Source organism: Bicyclus anynana, chromosome 3 (genome assembly GCF_947172395.1).
Source record: "Bicyclus anynana chromosome 3, ilBicAnyn1.1, whole genome shotgun sequence".
Classification (NCBI taxonomy): domain Eukaryota; kingdom Metazoa; phylum Arthropoda; class Insecta; order Lepidoptera; family Nymphalidae; genus Bicyclus; species Bicyclus anynana.
In genome coordinates this window covers 6,900,811-6,918,557 of record NC_069085.1, presented here as the reverse complement: position 1 = coordinate 6,918,557, position 17,747 = coordinate 6,900,811, and the positions used below count along the sequence as shown (strand labels likewise).

Genomic DNA, 17,747 nt, shown 5'->3' with positions numbered 1-17,747 from the left:
TGAAAAAACCTGCCTCTCAAAGACACTATGTTCTATGTTCCACAGCTTTTTTTTATATCTTTTTAAATATTCGCATTCCACTCCAACAAGACGGGATAGACTATATTCGGAGTGGGTACGACAATAGACCAACGGGGCGGGGTTTTGAACAACCAACCCTTGGTAATGAGTCCGAACACTCTTACCGTTGAGCTATTGAGACTTCTAGATTGTTGTAGACTGTGGTAGTGGTAGTACATGCGGGATATCCTCTAGTCAGAACACACAGCTTTAAATAAATAGACAGAAACATTTTGTATAGGATTTTTTATTATGATTTCAAAGTTTAATACAAACTTAATCTTACTATAAAAGTAAAAGCATCATTATAATAATTGACAAACAGATCTAAAGCTTATCACGCTCACAGGCGTACAATAAATAACATCATCAAACATTTAAATCGTTCAATATTAGATATGCCATAGGTACAAATGTTGATCAGTAGATGGAAGTCTAGGTACTCCAGGACCATAGACCCAGGTTTCTTGAACAGTGCCGGATTAAGGAAACTTGATGCCCTAAGCAATCTTCCCCTGTAAACCGCCCCCGTATCCCTTCTCAATCTTAACCTGTGATTAAGGGAACTACAACTGATTAATTAAAAAAAAAATGTAATACATACCCACAGTAGGCAGAATATGTATCAAACAATGTCAATTAAAAACCCGCAGATTATGAAATTTGTTTAACCTCGTTTCTAGGGTTCATTATCATCATCATCTTATTATTGATCAACAATTTAATGGCACACTATAGGGCCAGGCCTTTCTCCTTATAAGTAAGGGGATATGGAGGTTTAAAAAAAAAAAATTAGTGCAAATTAGCAAACTTCCATACAAACATTTTGTTCTCCATCCTTATTTGTTGTGAACTGAAAATCACGACAAAATCTTACATCTTTTAATTACTCAGCGGCCCATTTATACTCCATGGCAAACCGTCTTCCGGGAATAGTTTCCGGGAAAACTCTACTCTAATCTACAATAGCAGTAAGAGGAGCCACTTTCTCAGACTATATGAAAGTGATTTATCTAGGGTTGCCAACCGTACTATAACAAGTATTTTACCATATTTCGGGTCTGCGTACTATTTACTGATGAAGAAATATATAGTACGCAAAAATACTACATTTTCAACACTGAAATCGAATAAACAAATTTTTAATTATAAAACTTTATGAACATTAATTTTTGACAAATTCAATAGCGTTTAGCCTATCTCAACTTATTTATCTTATTGAGTTCAAACATAAAACGAACAAATTATAAAATAGCATTTGGGTTTAAAAAATTTAAGAATTAAATTTGAAAACTATCTATGACACTCATAAATAACTGTTTATTTTTTAATAAATGTCGACTTTTTACATATAGACTATTCCATAAAATACTATAATTTTATTTAAGCGTACTATATTTTTTTATAGCTAAATCTGAAAAATACTATATTTATCGAAAAAAAATTTTGGCAACCCTATTTATCATTTACACAGGTATAGCGGAGAGTCGACTAACCAGACGCTTCCATTTTGAATGTATAAAACAGCGATTTCATATTACTAAAATAATTGCTGATAGGTAGGTTTCCCGTTAAGGTTTTTTCTTCTTTGATTAGATTTGCATTGTAATATAACAGAGGGCGTAAAAACCCTCATTAAAACAATATTTTTAATTGCCGAAGTCTTTATCTCAGTTGATTAAGTATAAATAGATGTTAAATATATATATTTTAAAATATTTTTGTTATCACTTAATTCTTAACCTAATAGTCTCTAAATAGTGTTATAGTATTTTGTCCCTCGTTAAAGTTGTTGGTATAAAAGAAGACCCCTCAGTTCAGTCTTACGAGTGGGTAGTATTTTTGTCGGCCTCTATACATATTATGTATTCTGTGATACATATATAACCCAAGTAGGTTGCAAACGTATAATATAGCATTGTATTATATTTTGGGTCAAGAAATATTTATATAGTAGGTAAGCAAAAACACTATATTTTTTACATTAATTTTTAGAAGAAGCAATAGTCTGTGTACCCGAACGTGTCTTATTTAATGTTGGTTTTCAATAATTTTAAAATTAAATTTGAAAAACCATGTAACACTCTTATTTTAGTTAAAAAATTCTTGAAAAATGGAAGAGATGCTGATTGTCCATAAATATAGATTTTATAAAAATAAATAGCCAACAAATATAATTATTTTTGTCTATTTTTTGTTAATTCTATAAAAATACTATATTTTTTTCAACTTAAATCTGTAAAAAACTATATTTTTCTGAAAAAATTTTGGCAACCCTAGATTATCTTCCTACATACGTGTTGAATTTTGCGAACAGTTTTTACCGCATTAACGTTTTGCTATAAAAGATCTACACACCTAAAGCTATAGATTCGAGAACTTATTTTTTACAACATATTTGACTAGTGATTATTAATTACCTAATGCAATTATTGTTAGCATCAGCGGCAATTTTATGTTGTCTCAATTTCAAGCTTAATATTAACTGCTATATAGAAGCAGTCGTGTGAACATAAACTTGGGAATACATTTGTGGTATTTAAACGCTTTTTTTAAATAAAAACTCTGCACGAATGATAGCTATTTACGCGAATGGAAAAAAATTAATCCCTTATTTTTCCGCAACATCGACAGGTTTTATCTATCTAGTCATGATATACAGTGTAGTGTACACATCTTTGTCAAGTAATAAAATAACATTATAATCATTGTACCGACTCTTAATCTATGATTATAATGATTAATCGAACGGTTTAAACGTTTGGCACAAAATAGCGAAAACTTCACACGTCAAATCAAATGTCAATTCACCAATCATAACTCTTTAGAACTCTCCGGTAAGCTTAGGAACAATTTTGAGCAAACAAGGTTGAAATTGTCACAAAAGCTAACCATCCACCTCGGTTTATGCTTCCACATGAAAAATACGCAATAGACTATTGCGCCGACTGCTATGAACCCAATACCAGCTCCCACTGCCACGGGGCGTGTGATACATGAAAATACAATAAGGAATGTGCAAACGATTAGGAATGTAATTGGTAGAAGCAAGATGACTTTAATGGGTCGTTTCTTATTAGGTTGCTTGTACCGTAACCAGAGCAATCCCGCCACCGAGCAGAATAAGAATATAGCTTCGACGGCTGAGACGTACACCATGAGAGAGCCCACGTCATTGAACAATAACAGCAGCAGTGTCACCAAACACTGAAATAACAAAAAAACACAGTTTTTATACTCGTCTTATTATGCGCCTTTTGAAACATGTTAGGCAAAAATGTGTAAGATTAAATCCAAATGCTTAACCTACTAGCGGATGTGCTGCAGGCTCAGACCAATTATTATAAAGGACCTGCCTCGCGAGACGTTACTTTTCTGTCAAAGTATATGATCAACGATCTAATGCGATTATAAAAACTGTCTCTATAGAATCGATGTTAAATGGTTGTAATCGTGTTTGTCGGAGCTTTTTAAAAATACCTTTTTGTGTAATTAAATTGTGTAAAAAACGGGCAAAAACTTCTACTTGAGTATAAGATATATACAAAATCTAAGCTCGTTTTCCTCAGAAAATGACAGACAATTTTGTTCGTGACTATGAGTACGATACAGGTCCTTCTATAATTGGTCTGAGGCTGCAGGTCGTCAAACTGATCGTGTGTTAGCCTGCAGTGGTGGCAGCCGTTATCAGGCATGTGGGCTTACATGATCTTGAGTGGCTAGCATAAGTTATTTTCAGTAAAAAAATCTCAACCTGGAGTTGCGAAGTTGATAGCGTTACACCTCAGACAGCACGCCAAGCTGTCAGTCCCGGTCATTCATCATTAGCAACCCATATTCGGCTCACTGTTGAGCACGAGTCTCCTCCCAGAATGAGAGGGGTTAGGCCTTAGTTCACCACGCTGGCCAAATTTCACACACAGAGAATTAAGAATATTCTCAGGTATGCAGCCCCTGTAGCCAAGTGGCATGTCGATTCTCTTTCTACCATCGCGAACGCTTCGAAAAGTAGAAAAATGTATACGAATGACAGATCTTGATCACGTGACCTGTCGATAGCAAATGTCATTCCCATACATTTTTCTACTTTTCGAAGCGTTTGCGATCGTAGAAAGAGAATCGACGTGCCACTTGGCTAAAGGGGCAGGTTTCCTCACAATGTTTTTCCTTCACAGCTTGAGACGTGATATTTAATTTCTTAAAATGCACATAACTGAAAAGTTGGTGGTGCATGTCCCGGACCGGATTCAAACCTACGCTCTCCGAATCGAAGGCAGGGGTCATTTCGACTAGTCTATCACGTCTCTTTAACGTCCTGGTCATTATTAGCATCTAAACCCACCTCAGCTCAAGACTCAGCATGGTGGGAAGCTCCATTTTCTCTCCTATAATGTGGGAGGCCTGGTTCTAAAGTGGGCTGTTCAATTATGATACTCACCATAAATATAAGAGAAGGCACAGGTGTCAGTCGCTTTACATCGATAAGAGATATCGCCAAAGGTAAGTGTCCGTTCCTAGCTCCAACGAAGAAAAGCCTGGACGACGTATAGATGGCGCCGTTGAGGGAGCCGAAAGTACACAAGGCCACGAAGACAGGCATTATCCAAGACATGACACCCAGGATCTTGTCGCTGAATGCCACGGCCACAGCTTCCGAAGCCAATATTTCAGGCTTAGTCAGCACAGCAAAGTAAGCCACGTTGGTAAGCGCGTATACCAATGTGACTACGGGCATCGAGATGCAGATAGCGCGTGGTAAGTTTCTGAAATTGTGAAAAATCATCATCATTATAAACCCATATTCTGCTCACTGCTGTTCGATTCTACTCTCAGAATGAGAGGTTAGGACAATAGTCCACCACGCTGGCCCAATGCGAATTGGCAATCTTCACACACACAGAGAATTAAGAAAATTCTCTGGTATACAGGTTTCCTCGCGATGTTTTACCTTCACCGTTTGAGACACGACAATTTATATAATTTCTTAAAATACACACAACTGAAAAGTAGCAGGTGCATGCCCCGGACCGGATTCGAACCCACACCCTCGGCAATCGGAGGCAGAGGTCATATCCACTTGGTTATCACTGCCCGGAAAAAATATCATCATCATCATCATTATCAACCCATATTAGCTTCACTGCTGAGCTCGAGTATCCTCTCAGAATGAGAGGGGTTAAGCCAATAGTCCACCACCCAATGCGGATAGGCAGACTACGCACGACTACGTTGGAGGTTCATGCCCCAGTCCGAATTCGAACCCAACACCCTCGGAAATCGGAGGCAGAACAGTTCGGTTTGTCAATGATTAAACATATTCATAAGGAGGTGTCCCACTCTCCATATGCATTGTTTGCTCTAGACCAAAATTGTTTATCGTCACAATGAAACTTTGGGTTGATTGTAATGTCTTGATAAATTATATTTTTATTTTTGATCCTAGATAGCAGGGTTATTGCGTATTGAGAGGGATCTATTAATTAAAATGATTTTAAAACTCCGCTATTTCTGAGATTTCTGTTTATATCATAATTGTAAGGTAATTTTGGCACATTTATATATTATTGAACCTCTCGGTATTTTTAATTTCACCTGGGACTGTTTTGGGACATTTCCTTCGAAGTAAATAAACCAATTCAAAATTAATTATATTCTAGCAATTTCTCAAAGAGACGCAGTAGAGTTAGAAACAAACTTGGATTCGGACTCGGATGCTATCTTTATGACGCAGACGCAGGGAGGCGCGCCTGATGCCCTCCAGCCACGCCCTTGCGTAACCGAGGATACCTATCAATCTTGTATTAGGTATGCAGCTTAACGCAGATGTTCAGAAACGTCAAAAATATCGCATCCGACTATACCTAGATACCTGTTGAGTGTCCGTTTCAATTAGTTAAAGGAAACAAAAGAGGAAAATAATAAGTAATTAACTTAGTACAGCTACTGATAAGATAAAACAATGTTTTGTTTTAATAGTTCGGTTATTATTTAAAAATTAAAATAAGTAGGTACATACTACATATATTGACTTGACAGAATACATAATATGTACAAGTAAAACGTAGGTAGGGACCTACTGGAAAGGAAAGAAAGGTAATACCTAGCGTGCGAAGCCCATTCACCCAGATGTTTTGCATTTTGAAGGTCTCCATGGCGAAGTGGTATGCGTGGTGGATCTACAAGACAGAAATCCTGGGTTCGATCCCCGACTAGGTCGGTTGAGGTTTTTTTAATTGAGTTTGAGGCTAGTGGGAGGCTTTGCCGTGGTCAGTTACCACCCTACCGGCAAAGATGTACCGCCAAGCGATTTAGCGTTCCGGTGCGATTTTGTGTAGACACCGAAAGGGGTGTGGATTTTCATCCTCCTCTATTACAAGTTAGCCCGCTTCCATCTTAGATTGTGAATTAACATCAGGTGATATTGTAGTTAAGGGCTAACTTGTAAAAAATAAAAAAATGAAAAAAAAACATCATAATGGATTTTTTGGAAACTCACTTGTACGGATCTTTCAGTTCCTCCGTAACAAAGTTAAGGTAGTTCCAACCGGAGTACGAAAAGAGTCCATTGTAGAACGCTATAGCAATGTGTCCCGGATCCGTAATAGTGCCTTCCATCATGTTTTTCAAGTTTCCCATATCCACCGCGAATAAATAAACCAAACTGCCGAAAAAAGTAACGAGCAGCGCCAATATCTTTGCTGCTGTGAAGGAGTCTTGGACACGGGTCACCCATTTCACGTTGTAGCAGTTCAGAGCTGTGAGGAAACCTGCAAAAAAAGTAATACTTACTGTAAAGTTAAATAAATATAATTTAAGTTGATATTAATATTTATATAATACGAGTACCTATATATAGTTAAGAGCCGTTATAACCTAGTGCAGGGTTTCTCAATGTGGGGTACATTTGACGGCAGGGGGATCGCGACAAGATTCACGTAATGATGGCTTGATACCGAATCAGAATTAAGGTTAAAATAGTCCAAAATTACTCCTAATATTAAATCCATTTGCGACAAGAAACAAGCACAACCATGATTAATATTACAAAGACATTTCTTTTGGTACTTTATGTGTTACCTTTTATTCATTTCAAATTAATTTTTTTTCTTGGAGGGTTTGCATTAGTTAGTAAGGGGCTGTCAATTTCAACAGGGGTTCGTGGAGCCGAACGTTTCAGAAACCCTGGCCTAGTGGATGTACCTCAAAAAGGTTCAAATTCGGTCCGATGCATGCACCTCCAACTTATCAGTTATGTGCATTTTAAGAAATTAAATATCACGTGTCTCAAACGGTGAAGGAAAAACATCGTGAGGAACCCTGCATACCTGAGAATTTTCGTAATTCTCTGCATGTGTGAAGTCTGCCAATCCGCATTGGGCCAGCGTGGTGGACTATATGGCCTAACCCCTCTCATTCTAAGAGGAGACTCGGGTTGATAATGATGATGGATATTTATAACTATTGTAATGAAGCTTTATCATCAACCTATTTTAATTACCGGCCTCCGTCTTTATAATTTCGAGGAATACTAAGAATAATTTATAAGTTTATTATACAAAAGAAATTATGAAAATTATTTTTGAATGGTGAGGTAAACTTGATGCTATGTTACCCCAGTCCACAACCGTCTAATATAATAACATTCGGGACAAGTCGTCTATCGAGTCTGGGCCTTAGGGCGAAACCACAACACTACGGTGCGTCGTCGGATCGCAAAAATCTACGATGTCGCACAACGCACCGTGCAATTTGCACGGTGCGGCACCGCATCGGAAATTTGCACGGTGCGTTGTGCACACAGTAAATCTCCTGAGTTAATATGTTCCTTGCAGTAAATAGTGCTTGCGACGCGATGACGTAACGTACAGTTCAGTCGGTATCCAGACTTCGTTGCATGCGCGTGTTTCGTTATGCACTCCAACATGACTGATTGTGTGTTGATTACAACAAAATTGCAACAAATAAAGTAAAACAATACCATCTTCACAATCAATGAATGATTTTGAAAAAAAAATCTCAAAGTCCATGGCTCACTAGAATCTAAACTAATGGCCATAATTTTCTCGTACAATGCCGTAAGCGATGAAATATTTGCGTAGCGTAAACGCATCGCATTGCGTTGCGGCAACGTTTTTACGTAGTGTTGTGTTTTCGCCCTTAGCCAAGTGGCACGTCGCTTTTCTTTCTACAAACGATAACAAACAAACAAAATGTAAATAAATGACAGATCCGATCGACTACTTGAGCTCGTGTCGATAGTGAATGTCATTCCCATACACTTTTTAATTTTCGAAGCGTTAGCATTTGTAGAAAGAGATCGCCGAGACACATGGCTACAGGCCCTGGTACATAGAGATATTGGGTGGCCACAAAAATGTTTTGTATTTTAGACGATAAATAATAAACTTGTATATAACATTATCGTATCTAATTATTCAAAGTTTGCTTTCCACTTTGATAACCTTTTTATCTTATTTTATATTATTTATACGTGTAACTTTTTACTGATTAGTCCGATTTTAATAATTCTTTTTTTATTAGATAGTGCCTCAAAGCTAGCGCCATATACCAAATATTATACTTCTACCCTGAGGGTGGGAAAGTAGGGGCAATATATTCATAACTAGCCGACGCCTTGCAGTTTCACCCGTGCCGGACATCATCCGTTGCCGTGAGGTAAGTAAGTGAGAATAGTTGCCGTACGGGGATAAAGTAAAGCCTATAATGTACACAAATAACTGGACTTTCTAGTGGTACTAGCATAGATTACCCCCTACAATACCAAAAACTTTACCTCGTTATACCTAATATTTTAGCATACGCCCTGCGATTTCACTCGTGTAGTTCCCATTCCCGTAGGCATCTGCGACTGCTATATTTAACTGGATAAAATACCTATCTTTAAAGCGAACAAACGAATCAATCATAAGTGTTCAAAAATATGGCTGTATGGTCAACGATCTTATCCCCTGAATTAAAAATGTCTTATAACGTTGTAGCAAACTTTTTTTTTATAAAGTGATGATTTCATTATTAAAGTAGAATTTTATTTTTTTTAGATATAAGTAAACTGGCGGGTGGTTAGGATAGGTCTTGGCCGGGGATAGCCATTCCCCTTTGTCCGTTTCTTTTTTTTTTTCTCTTTTAAAGAGCTTAGTCACTAAAGTGACTATGTAGCTCTCGTAATGCTACTTAAGGTAAAAACATCCATTAACTAAAACTATCCTAAGACTAATTAATATTACCTACGTTTATCTAAATTATCTTTTACTATTTTGTACAAAAATCTTGCGTTTTTGCTGGCAGGGCTTCCTAAAACAACATTTATCACAGCATACTTTTTAAACTGTACTTCGCTTCGGACACATTCCACTAAGATATGGTAAACGTCCTCGGGTACACTGCAGTCTGGGCAATTTTGTGAGGGTACTTTTTTTAATCGTGTACGCAAATCTATTTAAAGGAATATGTCCGGTGCGAAATCTTACAGCTAGAATCAGCTCCTGGCGACCCATCCTGCAGTCATCCATCCATGGAACATCCGTTTCTTATACGCGCAAACTGGATTGGTGACGGATTTACAAAAACAATGATTACGTGCCCTTAGATAGGTGTACGATCGGATAATTCGCACAAGTACCAACGTGTGATGCGGGAGGAAGCTGTCATTATCCTGTCAGGCGCAATCAGTAACGCGCCATCGCAGCGGAATATAAAGACGCGGATAGGCGACATTGTGATACCCTGGATGGAGCCGTCCATTCTTTGTTAATGCCATCTTCACAATTGCGTAGCACATTTTTTTCATTGTGATATAAATTAGAGGTCTTACTTACAATAAATTATTTGATTTATTGGATGTGAATTTTGTGAATCACTTCATTATTATCAACCCATATTCGGTTCACTGCTGAGCTTGAGTCTCTCTCAGAATGAGAGGGGTTAGGCCCAATGCGGATCGGCAGACTTCACACACGCAGAGAATTAAGGAAATTCTCTGGTATGCATGCATGGTATGCACGATGTTTTCCTCCACCGTTTTGAGACACGTGATATTTAATTTCTTGAAATGCACACAACTGAAAAGTTGGAGGTGCATGCCCCGGACCGGATTCGAACTCACACCCTCCGGAATCGGAGGCAGAGGTCATATACACTTGGCTATAACGGATTCGAATCACTTAGTTTCTGTTTATTTTACGTAGGTAATCGATGAAATAAGCTGATGGTTCAGTTGATTAAACTTTCAATGATGATTAGAACATCAAAATCAAATTAAGTCAAAATAAATTTATTTCAATTACACATGAACTTAACAAACACTTTTGACACATGTGAGATATGAGATAATGCCTAGTGATATTTAAAGTCGAAACTACCAACACTTAGCATGTGTAACAAGTCCTACAATACATGTGCCTGTCAGAGTGCCTAGTAAGAGTTTTCAATGTTTTCATACTGGTATTTGACCTTATAAGCTTTGAAGTGCCTGTGTGTTCATCAGCAATGATCAATGATACATCAAATCGGAACATTCAGCTTGGAGGCAGGAATAAACATGGCGGTAACACTTCTTCGGAAGTACTCTCACAAGTCTGTCACAAGCTATGCATTTTTAAATGCGGTAATTTTTTTTTCCTACGACAGGGCCAGACCTCCTCCAATATAGGAGAGGGCATATGGAACTTATACCCATCATGATGCTTCAGTGCAGGTTGGCGGGCATTTTTTTTTAGATTACTTAATATCTGTTTATAATAAAATAACAGAAATCCGTTTTACGGACGCATTTGACGTAGTTTTTAACAAAAAAGGAGGAGGTTTTTTGTGTGTATGTTACGCGCTTAATCGAAAAACTTCTGAACCTGCATTTAAATAATTCTTTTGTGGTTGAAGTGGTCTCATTCTTATCGTGTCAGCATCTGTTGGTGGGTTTCTGGATAAATCGAGGGGAACTTTCGAAAATTAAAGAGTGCCTAGTGCGTTCTTAACTTTTTCATTAAGCATTTGAAAGCAATACAATTTTATGAAGGTCTGGAGTCGATCTGATGATGGAACCGAAAAATAGACGAGGAAACTCTTCAACGATTTACGTCAGTTACCTAGTGTTTGGGCTTGAATAATTTGAATCAATGAGGACGTTACATGTATACTAATAGCATTAACAACTGAGTCTTAGGGCCATAAATCATTTCTCTATATCTATCTCGCTTGCACTTATGGGTCTTATGGAGCCGTCTAGTGAAGGGTGTAACAATGAAAGACATATTATCGATAAGTAAAGTTTATTATCGTATCTTGTTCACAAAATTAAAAAAATTAACAATATTTGATTTAATATAATACATATTTCATATTATATAATTATTAACTAAATAAAATTAATCTTCATCTGAGTCTTCATCATCAGAATCTTCGTCTTCTGCCAAATTTATTATATACTATTAGTATCCATAGTGCGCAACGAGTAACACATGAATGTATTTATTTAATTGCAGTAAACACATTTATAGCAAAAAAAATACGCAATGCAATTACATTAGAAACCGACCAATCAGAATCGTCCAAATCATTATTGACTCATCATTAGCACGTGCGCAGGTAGCCGTTTATCGATAATTAGGGTGCGCAGGTAGGCGCGCTGCACATTCCTATCTTTTTTGACTTTTATGACCGGACGACTCAGATGATAATGCGCATACTATATATGGGTGTAACTGTTGTTAGGGGTCTGGTGATAAAGACGAAAGACTGTTAAGGTAACTCCTCAACGGCTTACAGTAGCTACCTTGTGATTGGGTTTGTTAATTTGTATGATGAGAACTTTCCACTTCTTTCAAACTGTCGTCCTTTTTGTGACGTCACAATGTTACGACACGTCAAACTTATTGGTAATTTTCATGTACCTAATCACGTCTCAACAAAATATAATTATTTTTTTCTATTCTAATAGAACGATAATGAACAATTTACGATCAAGACCATTTAAAACAAAGTGTCACGTAACCTATTTGGCTTAGTTTATAAGCACTTTCGAAATATCAGTTTGTAATAATTATTATTTGATAATAGTGATAATAATTGGTCGAGAACTTCCGCGCCTTGGTCCGAGAAGAGCCCACAGCAAACTTAGTCTACTAGTCTACTAGCCCATTTCCATCTATTGTTACTGTTAAATGATTGTGAACTTGTCCTGTCCGGTTAGTTACACAGTATAAAGAACTCAACTGGATGCACTAAGGGGAATACAAAAAGTTGTTCTGACCATAAATCAAAAACTGCATTTCAGTTCTCCGAACAGTCTGATGTACTCGCAACTACCGAGAAGGATATTTATTATAAAAGAAAAAAAAATTAAAGCCTCAGCGAGGGGTAAAACATGTAATCTCCGTTTCTCAGTAACATGTACTGTACAGAGATTTTAAATAAATATAATTAAGTAAGTAGGTATAAGTTGCTACATACTTGATCAGTAAAGTAAAAAGATAAGTAATTGACTGCTTCTTCGAATTTTGGGCATTTATTTATTTCTCGATAATGTGTAAATGATTACAATGCGCAATTTTGGCCTCTGATCGCTTTCCGCTCAAGGGCGCTAAGTAGCGTTAGATAACATCATAATTATCACCGTTGCACGGCAGAATGAAACTGCGCAGGTAAAACCGCGGCGTTTTGCTAGTCACATATAAATAAGTGATCACTTACATGTAATAACAGCAGCGATGAGGCTCACAGCGTTCTTGGGCACGTCGCACGCTGGCCACAGCGGCTTGAGGATGTTCTGTGCGAAGGTGATGGCTGTGATGGCGTTGCCTGTGGGCACTAGTACGAAGAGCGCCACCCACAGGTAGAGGAAGGCCGGCAGGTTGCCGAACGCTTCTCCGATGTAGGCGTAGTCACCGCCGGACTTGGGGATCATCGTACCTGGAATTGGTATATCCATAGTAATACATCGTCGTCATCAACCCATATTCGGCTCACTGCTGAGCTCGAGTCTCCTCTCAGAATGAGAGGGGTAAGGCCAATAGTCCACCACGCTGGCCCAATGCGGATTGGCAGACTTCACACACGCAGAGAATTAAGATAATTCTCTGGTATGCAGGTTTCCTCACGATGTTTTCCTTCACCGATTGAGACACGTGATATTTAATTTCTTAAAATGCACATAACTGAAAAGTTGGAGGTGCATGCCCCGGACCGGATTCGAACCCATACCCTCCGGAATCGGAGGCAGAAGTTATATCCACTGGGCTATCACGGCTCTTATCTATATTATAAATGAGTAAAAGTTAGTCTGTTACCTTTTCAAGTTTTTGCAGCTAAACTGCTGAACAGATGTCGATGAATTTTGGTATAGAGATAAAATAAGTATTAATATAAGAAGTGCATCGTTGGCCAGTGGTTAGCCTATGATTTCGGATCTCGAGGTCCTGGGTTCAAATCCTGGGTCGGGCTATATGAGATACCTACTGAGTTTTTCTTTCTTATATGTAAGAAACTTTTAAATAAAATTCTGAGCCCAGTGTTAGGAAGTTGGTGTGTGTGTTCTGTTGCCCTGATGTTCCTTTTAATATACGCACATAAAAGTGTTGGGCTCCACCTACTACATCCACATCCACTTTCAAAAAGAATGTTTAACTAGTGTTTTTCAGATTGCATGGTTACGGCGACAGTCGCATGTATTATGTTTTTAATCTACCTATATCTTTACTTTTAATAAATCTGTAGAGAAGTCGATTCTGTACATGAAATATATTTCTAAAATAACTATCAGGGGGTGATGACTGATCGATACTTATGCCAAAAATGCAATTCTAACCTGGGCAGGCTATAGTATACTTTTCATCACGCTAAAATTAATAGGAGTAGAGCAGTGAAGGAAAATGTTGGGAAAACGGGAGAAGTTACTCCATTTTTACAGCGACACTAATGTAAGGGCTGGAGCTTGGATTAAAGAGGTCTAAGGGCGGACGAAGTCGCGGGCGTCCACTAGTACGTACTATTATAGTGAATCGCGGAACGAACTGTCACCCGCACCATCCTACATGAAACGAACTGTAAGTAGAAAAATTAACTGAATTAAAGTTCGGATCGGAGAAGCTAACATGGGTGAAGTGGTAGTTGCCATGCGATGCGAGAGATCAGTAGGGTCAGCTTAAAAGATCAGTTTTTAACTGATCTTTAACCTGACGTTGACATTATTATCCGCGGTGATAGCTGATAGCAGATACCACCCAAAAGATATACCTACAGTTCCCAATATGGAACGCATTCCAATATAAGATGGGTCATTGGTATTATATTTTGTTGAACGAAGGGATTATTTTACATTGTGTACCTACTCGATTACGCGTGTGGTTATAAATTATTGGAATCCTAGTTTCATGAGTCGAGCTCGAAAGATTCGACTATATAAATGCATATTCCCCGAAACATCAAAAACAACAGTTCAGTTCATAATATGCAAAAATATCGATAGTGATAAGTACAGACATACTATCACTATCACACAATAAGGAATATGAGAGAATAAAATCATCCTCACTTTACATGTAGGAAAGGAACCCAAAAATGTGTTTTTTTTTTACCATTTTATAAACGTTATTAATATACCTACTTGGTGTCCCGTAATTAATGGATAGAACGCAAATAGTAGATACACGACCATATCTAAAACTAATTTGAATAGTTTTGAAAAAAATCCCTCAAGTGACAAGTTATTTTTTTTCGGATTACCAAACGCGTTATTAACGAGTACGATAGAACTCGTACTCGCAAATAACGCGATATTTCAAATAAGTAAACTAAGTGACGCAAAAAAAAAATCAAAAGAGGAAAAAGCAAATTAGGGTTTTTAAAAAACAAAAGCATGAGTATAAGTTTGAAATTGGAATTCCTAACCCAAGATAGAGATATTTGAGATCAAAGTTGCGATTAGGTACAACAAAACGCCAATTTCATATATAAAAACCTAATAATAATTAATTAATTAGGTTTTATCGTATCAACACGTCACTCCAATAATGTACGAACTGTATGTCGGTAAAATTTTCGGTAACTTTTAAATAGATTACGAATTCTTTTGTATCGTACAAACATAGAGGCCGATGACTGCCGATATTTATTTTTGACTATTTAGTAGGCAGCGAGACACAATGTAGGTCAAGTTCACAACAAGTTTATTATAATGTAGGCGAGTCCTGCGACTCTAGAAGATATAAAATATATAAGCTAAATTGCAAAATCTACACTAATATTATAAAGCTGAAGAGTTTGTTTGTTTGATTGAACGCGCTAATCTCAGGAACTACTGGTCCGATTTGATAAATTCTTTCAGTATTAGATAGCCCATTTATCAAGGAAGGCTATATATTATCTCCGTTTTCCTACGGGGACGGGAACCACGCGGGTAAAACCGCACGGAGTCAGTTTGTTCTATATATACTAGTAAAAGCCCGCGACTTTATCTGCGAGAAAATCAGTTTTAGAATTTATCCCTATAAACATTTTCATTTTACCGTCCGTCTGATTATATTTTTTAGTCAAATATTCAACGTCTTTCAACCATTTATTCAACCATTTATCTTAGACCATTAATGACTGGTCTAAGCCATTTATAGATGTGATTTTAAACTCTGGAATTAGATTCGTCATATTTCATATTTAATGAGCCATTTCCTATAAAGGTTTTAAAAAAATCTGCTAGGAAAAGCAACGGGGAGAGGTACAAATCGGACATAAGACCGTTGTAAGCGACACTTTTGTTTTCCTGTAGGTACAAGTTTAAAAAACATCTAGGAATGGCACCGGGGGTGGTACAAATTGGATATAAGACCGTCAAATTATAGTAAGTGACACTCTTATCATATGTGTCAATTTTAATACAAGTAACATTTTCAAAGGGCAAAATTTTAAAATAAGTTTTACTAATATTAACGAACCGATAATTGTACTGTAAAATTTTCATCGTTATTAAAGGATTTAACTAAAATTTTATCGCTTTCTCATCTGATGGTTTTGATCACATTATAGTAAAGAGACGATCTACGAGTAAGTAAATAGAATTACAAGTTAGATAGATCTTGATCTGCGTAGGTAGATGGAAGTGTCTTTAGACTAAGCGTGTAGAAAGTAATGAAATAAATTACATCAATGTCAACTAACGACAAAGGAAATCAAATAAAGAATAAGACGCAAAGACTGCCATTTTCGTCTCATTGCCAATTTTTGTCACTACACGTGTAAATAAATAGGCATACTTAGACAGTAAAAAATAAAGTTTAGTGTGCTACCTAATATTTTTTTAGCGATTTCTAAATATTTCTACTAATTATCACCACTTACCTAACTCCGCATAGCATAGCGCTCCAATCATCGACAGGAATCCTGAGAGTACCCACACAATGAGGGCCATGCCTTTTGAACCGGCCTGCTCCAAAAGAAGATTGGGGGACACAAAGATTCCAGATCCCACGATGACTCCCACAATAATCGCCACGCCATTCATTAGGCTCAATTCTTTATTCAACCGGACCCCTTCAGTCGATTCCCCTTCCTCGCTTACCCCGCTTTCACCGACGTCCATAGCCTTCGGCGTCAACCCCTCCGCAACCGATACTTTAGTCATTTTTAATTAATTTTAATTACTTTCAAAAATAATTGCTTAATACTGAAGTGCCACCATTTACATAAGATACGTCAGTACAGTTCGATATCCTTTTACCTCAGTCCATGAATTTTCCCATGCTTCGGAATGTCTGATTTTTCGACAAGCAAAAATTGCATCACACTCATTGATCCAAAATGTTACCTAATGCTAGCCACTCACCATCCAATAAGTCCACGTGCCTGCAACGCTAATTGCAGGACCTCCAATAAAACTGATCGTGTGTTGTTCATCAACATTGTGGACTTATTGGATGGTGAGTAGCTAGAATTAGGCAACCGCGGCAAACACCACGTGCGCAGAAAAACACCATAACCATAGCCTTGTGCTAATAAATTGTGTAGCCGCTTCACCACAAATCGTACCAGCTGCTGATAACGTGCGAACTAAAATATTATAGCAACTATTCATATAGTGTACTACTTATTGCACGCGATATTTTATTCATATATTTTACGCATCCGTTCAAATAGGTTAAAATATTCCAATTATAATGAGCGACACGTCTGCTACCACTAAATTTTTTAAGTAAAGTTGTCTTTAAAATTACGGGAAGTCTTAAATACTTCAGTTAAGAATTATCACGAATTTATTCGCCGGCAACGATCGAAACTGCGGCACTGCGCGGCAAGGTGGGCACGTTCAACGCTCCCCGTCCCCACTTTACTATTCATTTTAACTCCAAGTTTACCACGAGTCCGACAGTCTGCCGCGTCTGAGTGACTCGACAGTCAAAACGGCGTAAAAACGTCGGACATCGCAATGCATTATCAGCTTTATTACTTTTCTTTAAAGTTATTTTTTCCTCAATCTCATGTCCGACAATTCATTGCCAAGTTTGAACAACGGGTTTTCGTTATCTCTTTCGCGCCTCACAACCACGTGTGCGGATGGCATAGTTTTAAACTATCCTTTATCTGATCCTTGATAACACATCCTCCGATTGATAAGCTTTACGAGACAGTAAGAATCGGCTAGTTGACGTGCCCAGGATATGAGTAATTCATTTAGATCTACAGCG

At 37.5% G+C, this 17,747-nt stretch overlaps 1 protein-coding gene across 8 annotated transcripts; it reads right to left on the bottom strand.

Moving 5' to 3' along the window:
• Nucleotides 1-289: 289 nt before the first annotated feature.
• On the bottom strand, nt 290-17,448 carry LOC112048676 (large neutral amino acids transporter small subunit 1). 8 transcript variants are annotated; one of them, XM_052891358.1, is made up of 6 exons: nt 17,293-17,448; nt 16,405-16,817; nt 12,766-12,984; nt 6,557-6,827; nt 4,499-4,823; nt 290-3,267 (listed from the first exon to the last, which is right to left on the bottom strand). In XM_052891358.1, the coding sequence occupies exons 2-6, from the start codon at nt 16,685-16,687 to the stop codon at nt 2,875-2,877; spliced, it is 1,491 nt and encodes a 496-aa protein (XP_052747318.1). In that variant the 5' UTR covers nt 16,688-16,817; nt 17,293-17,448; the 3' UTR covers nt 290-2,874. The 8 variants fall into 8 exon arrangements, with proteins under 8 accessions (XP_052747318.1, XP_052747323.1, XP_052747320.1 ...); XM_052891363.1 differs by having other exon boundaries at nt 16,405-16,876; nt 17,293-17,402; XM_052891360.1 differs by having other exon boundaries at nt 17,080-17,396.
• Nucleotides 17,449-17,747: the final 299 nt, after the last annotated feature.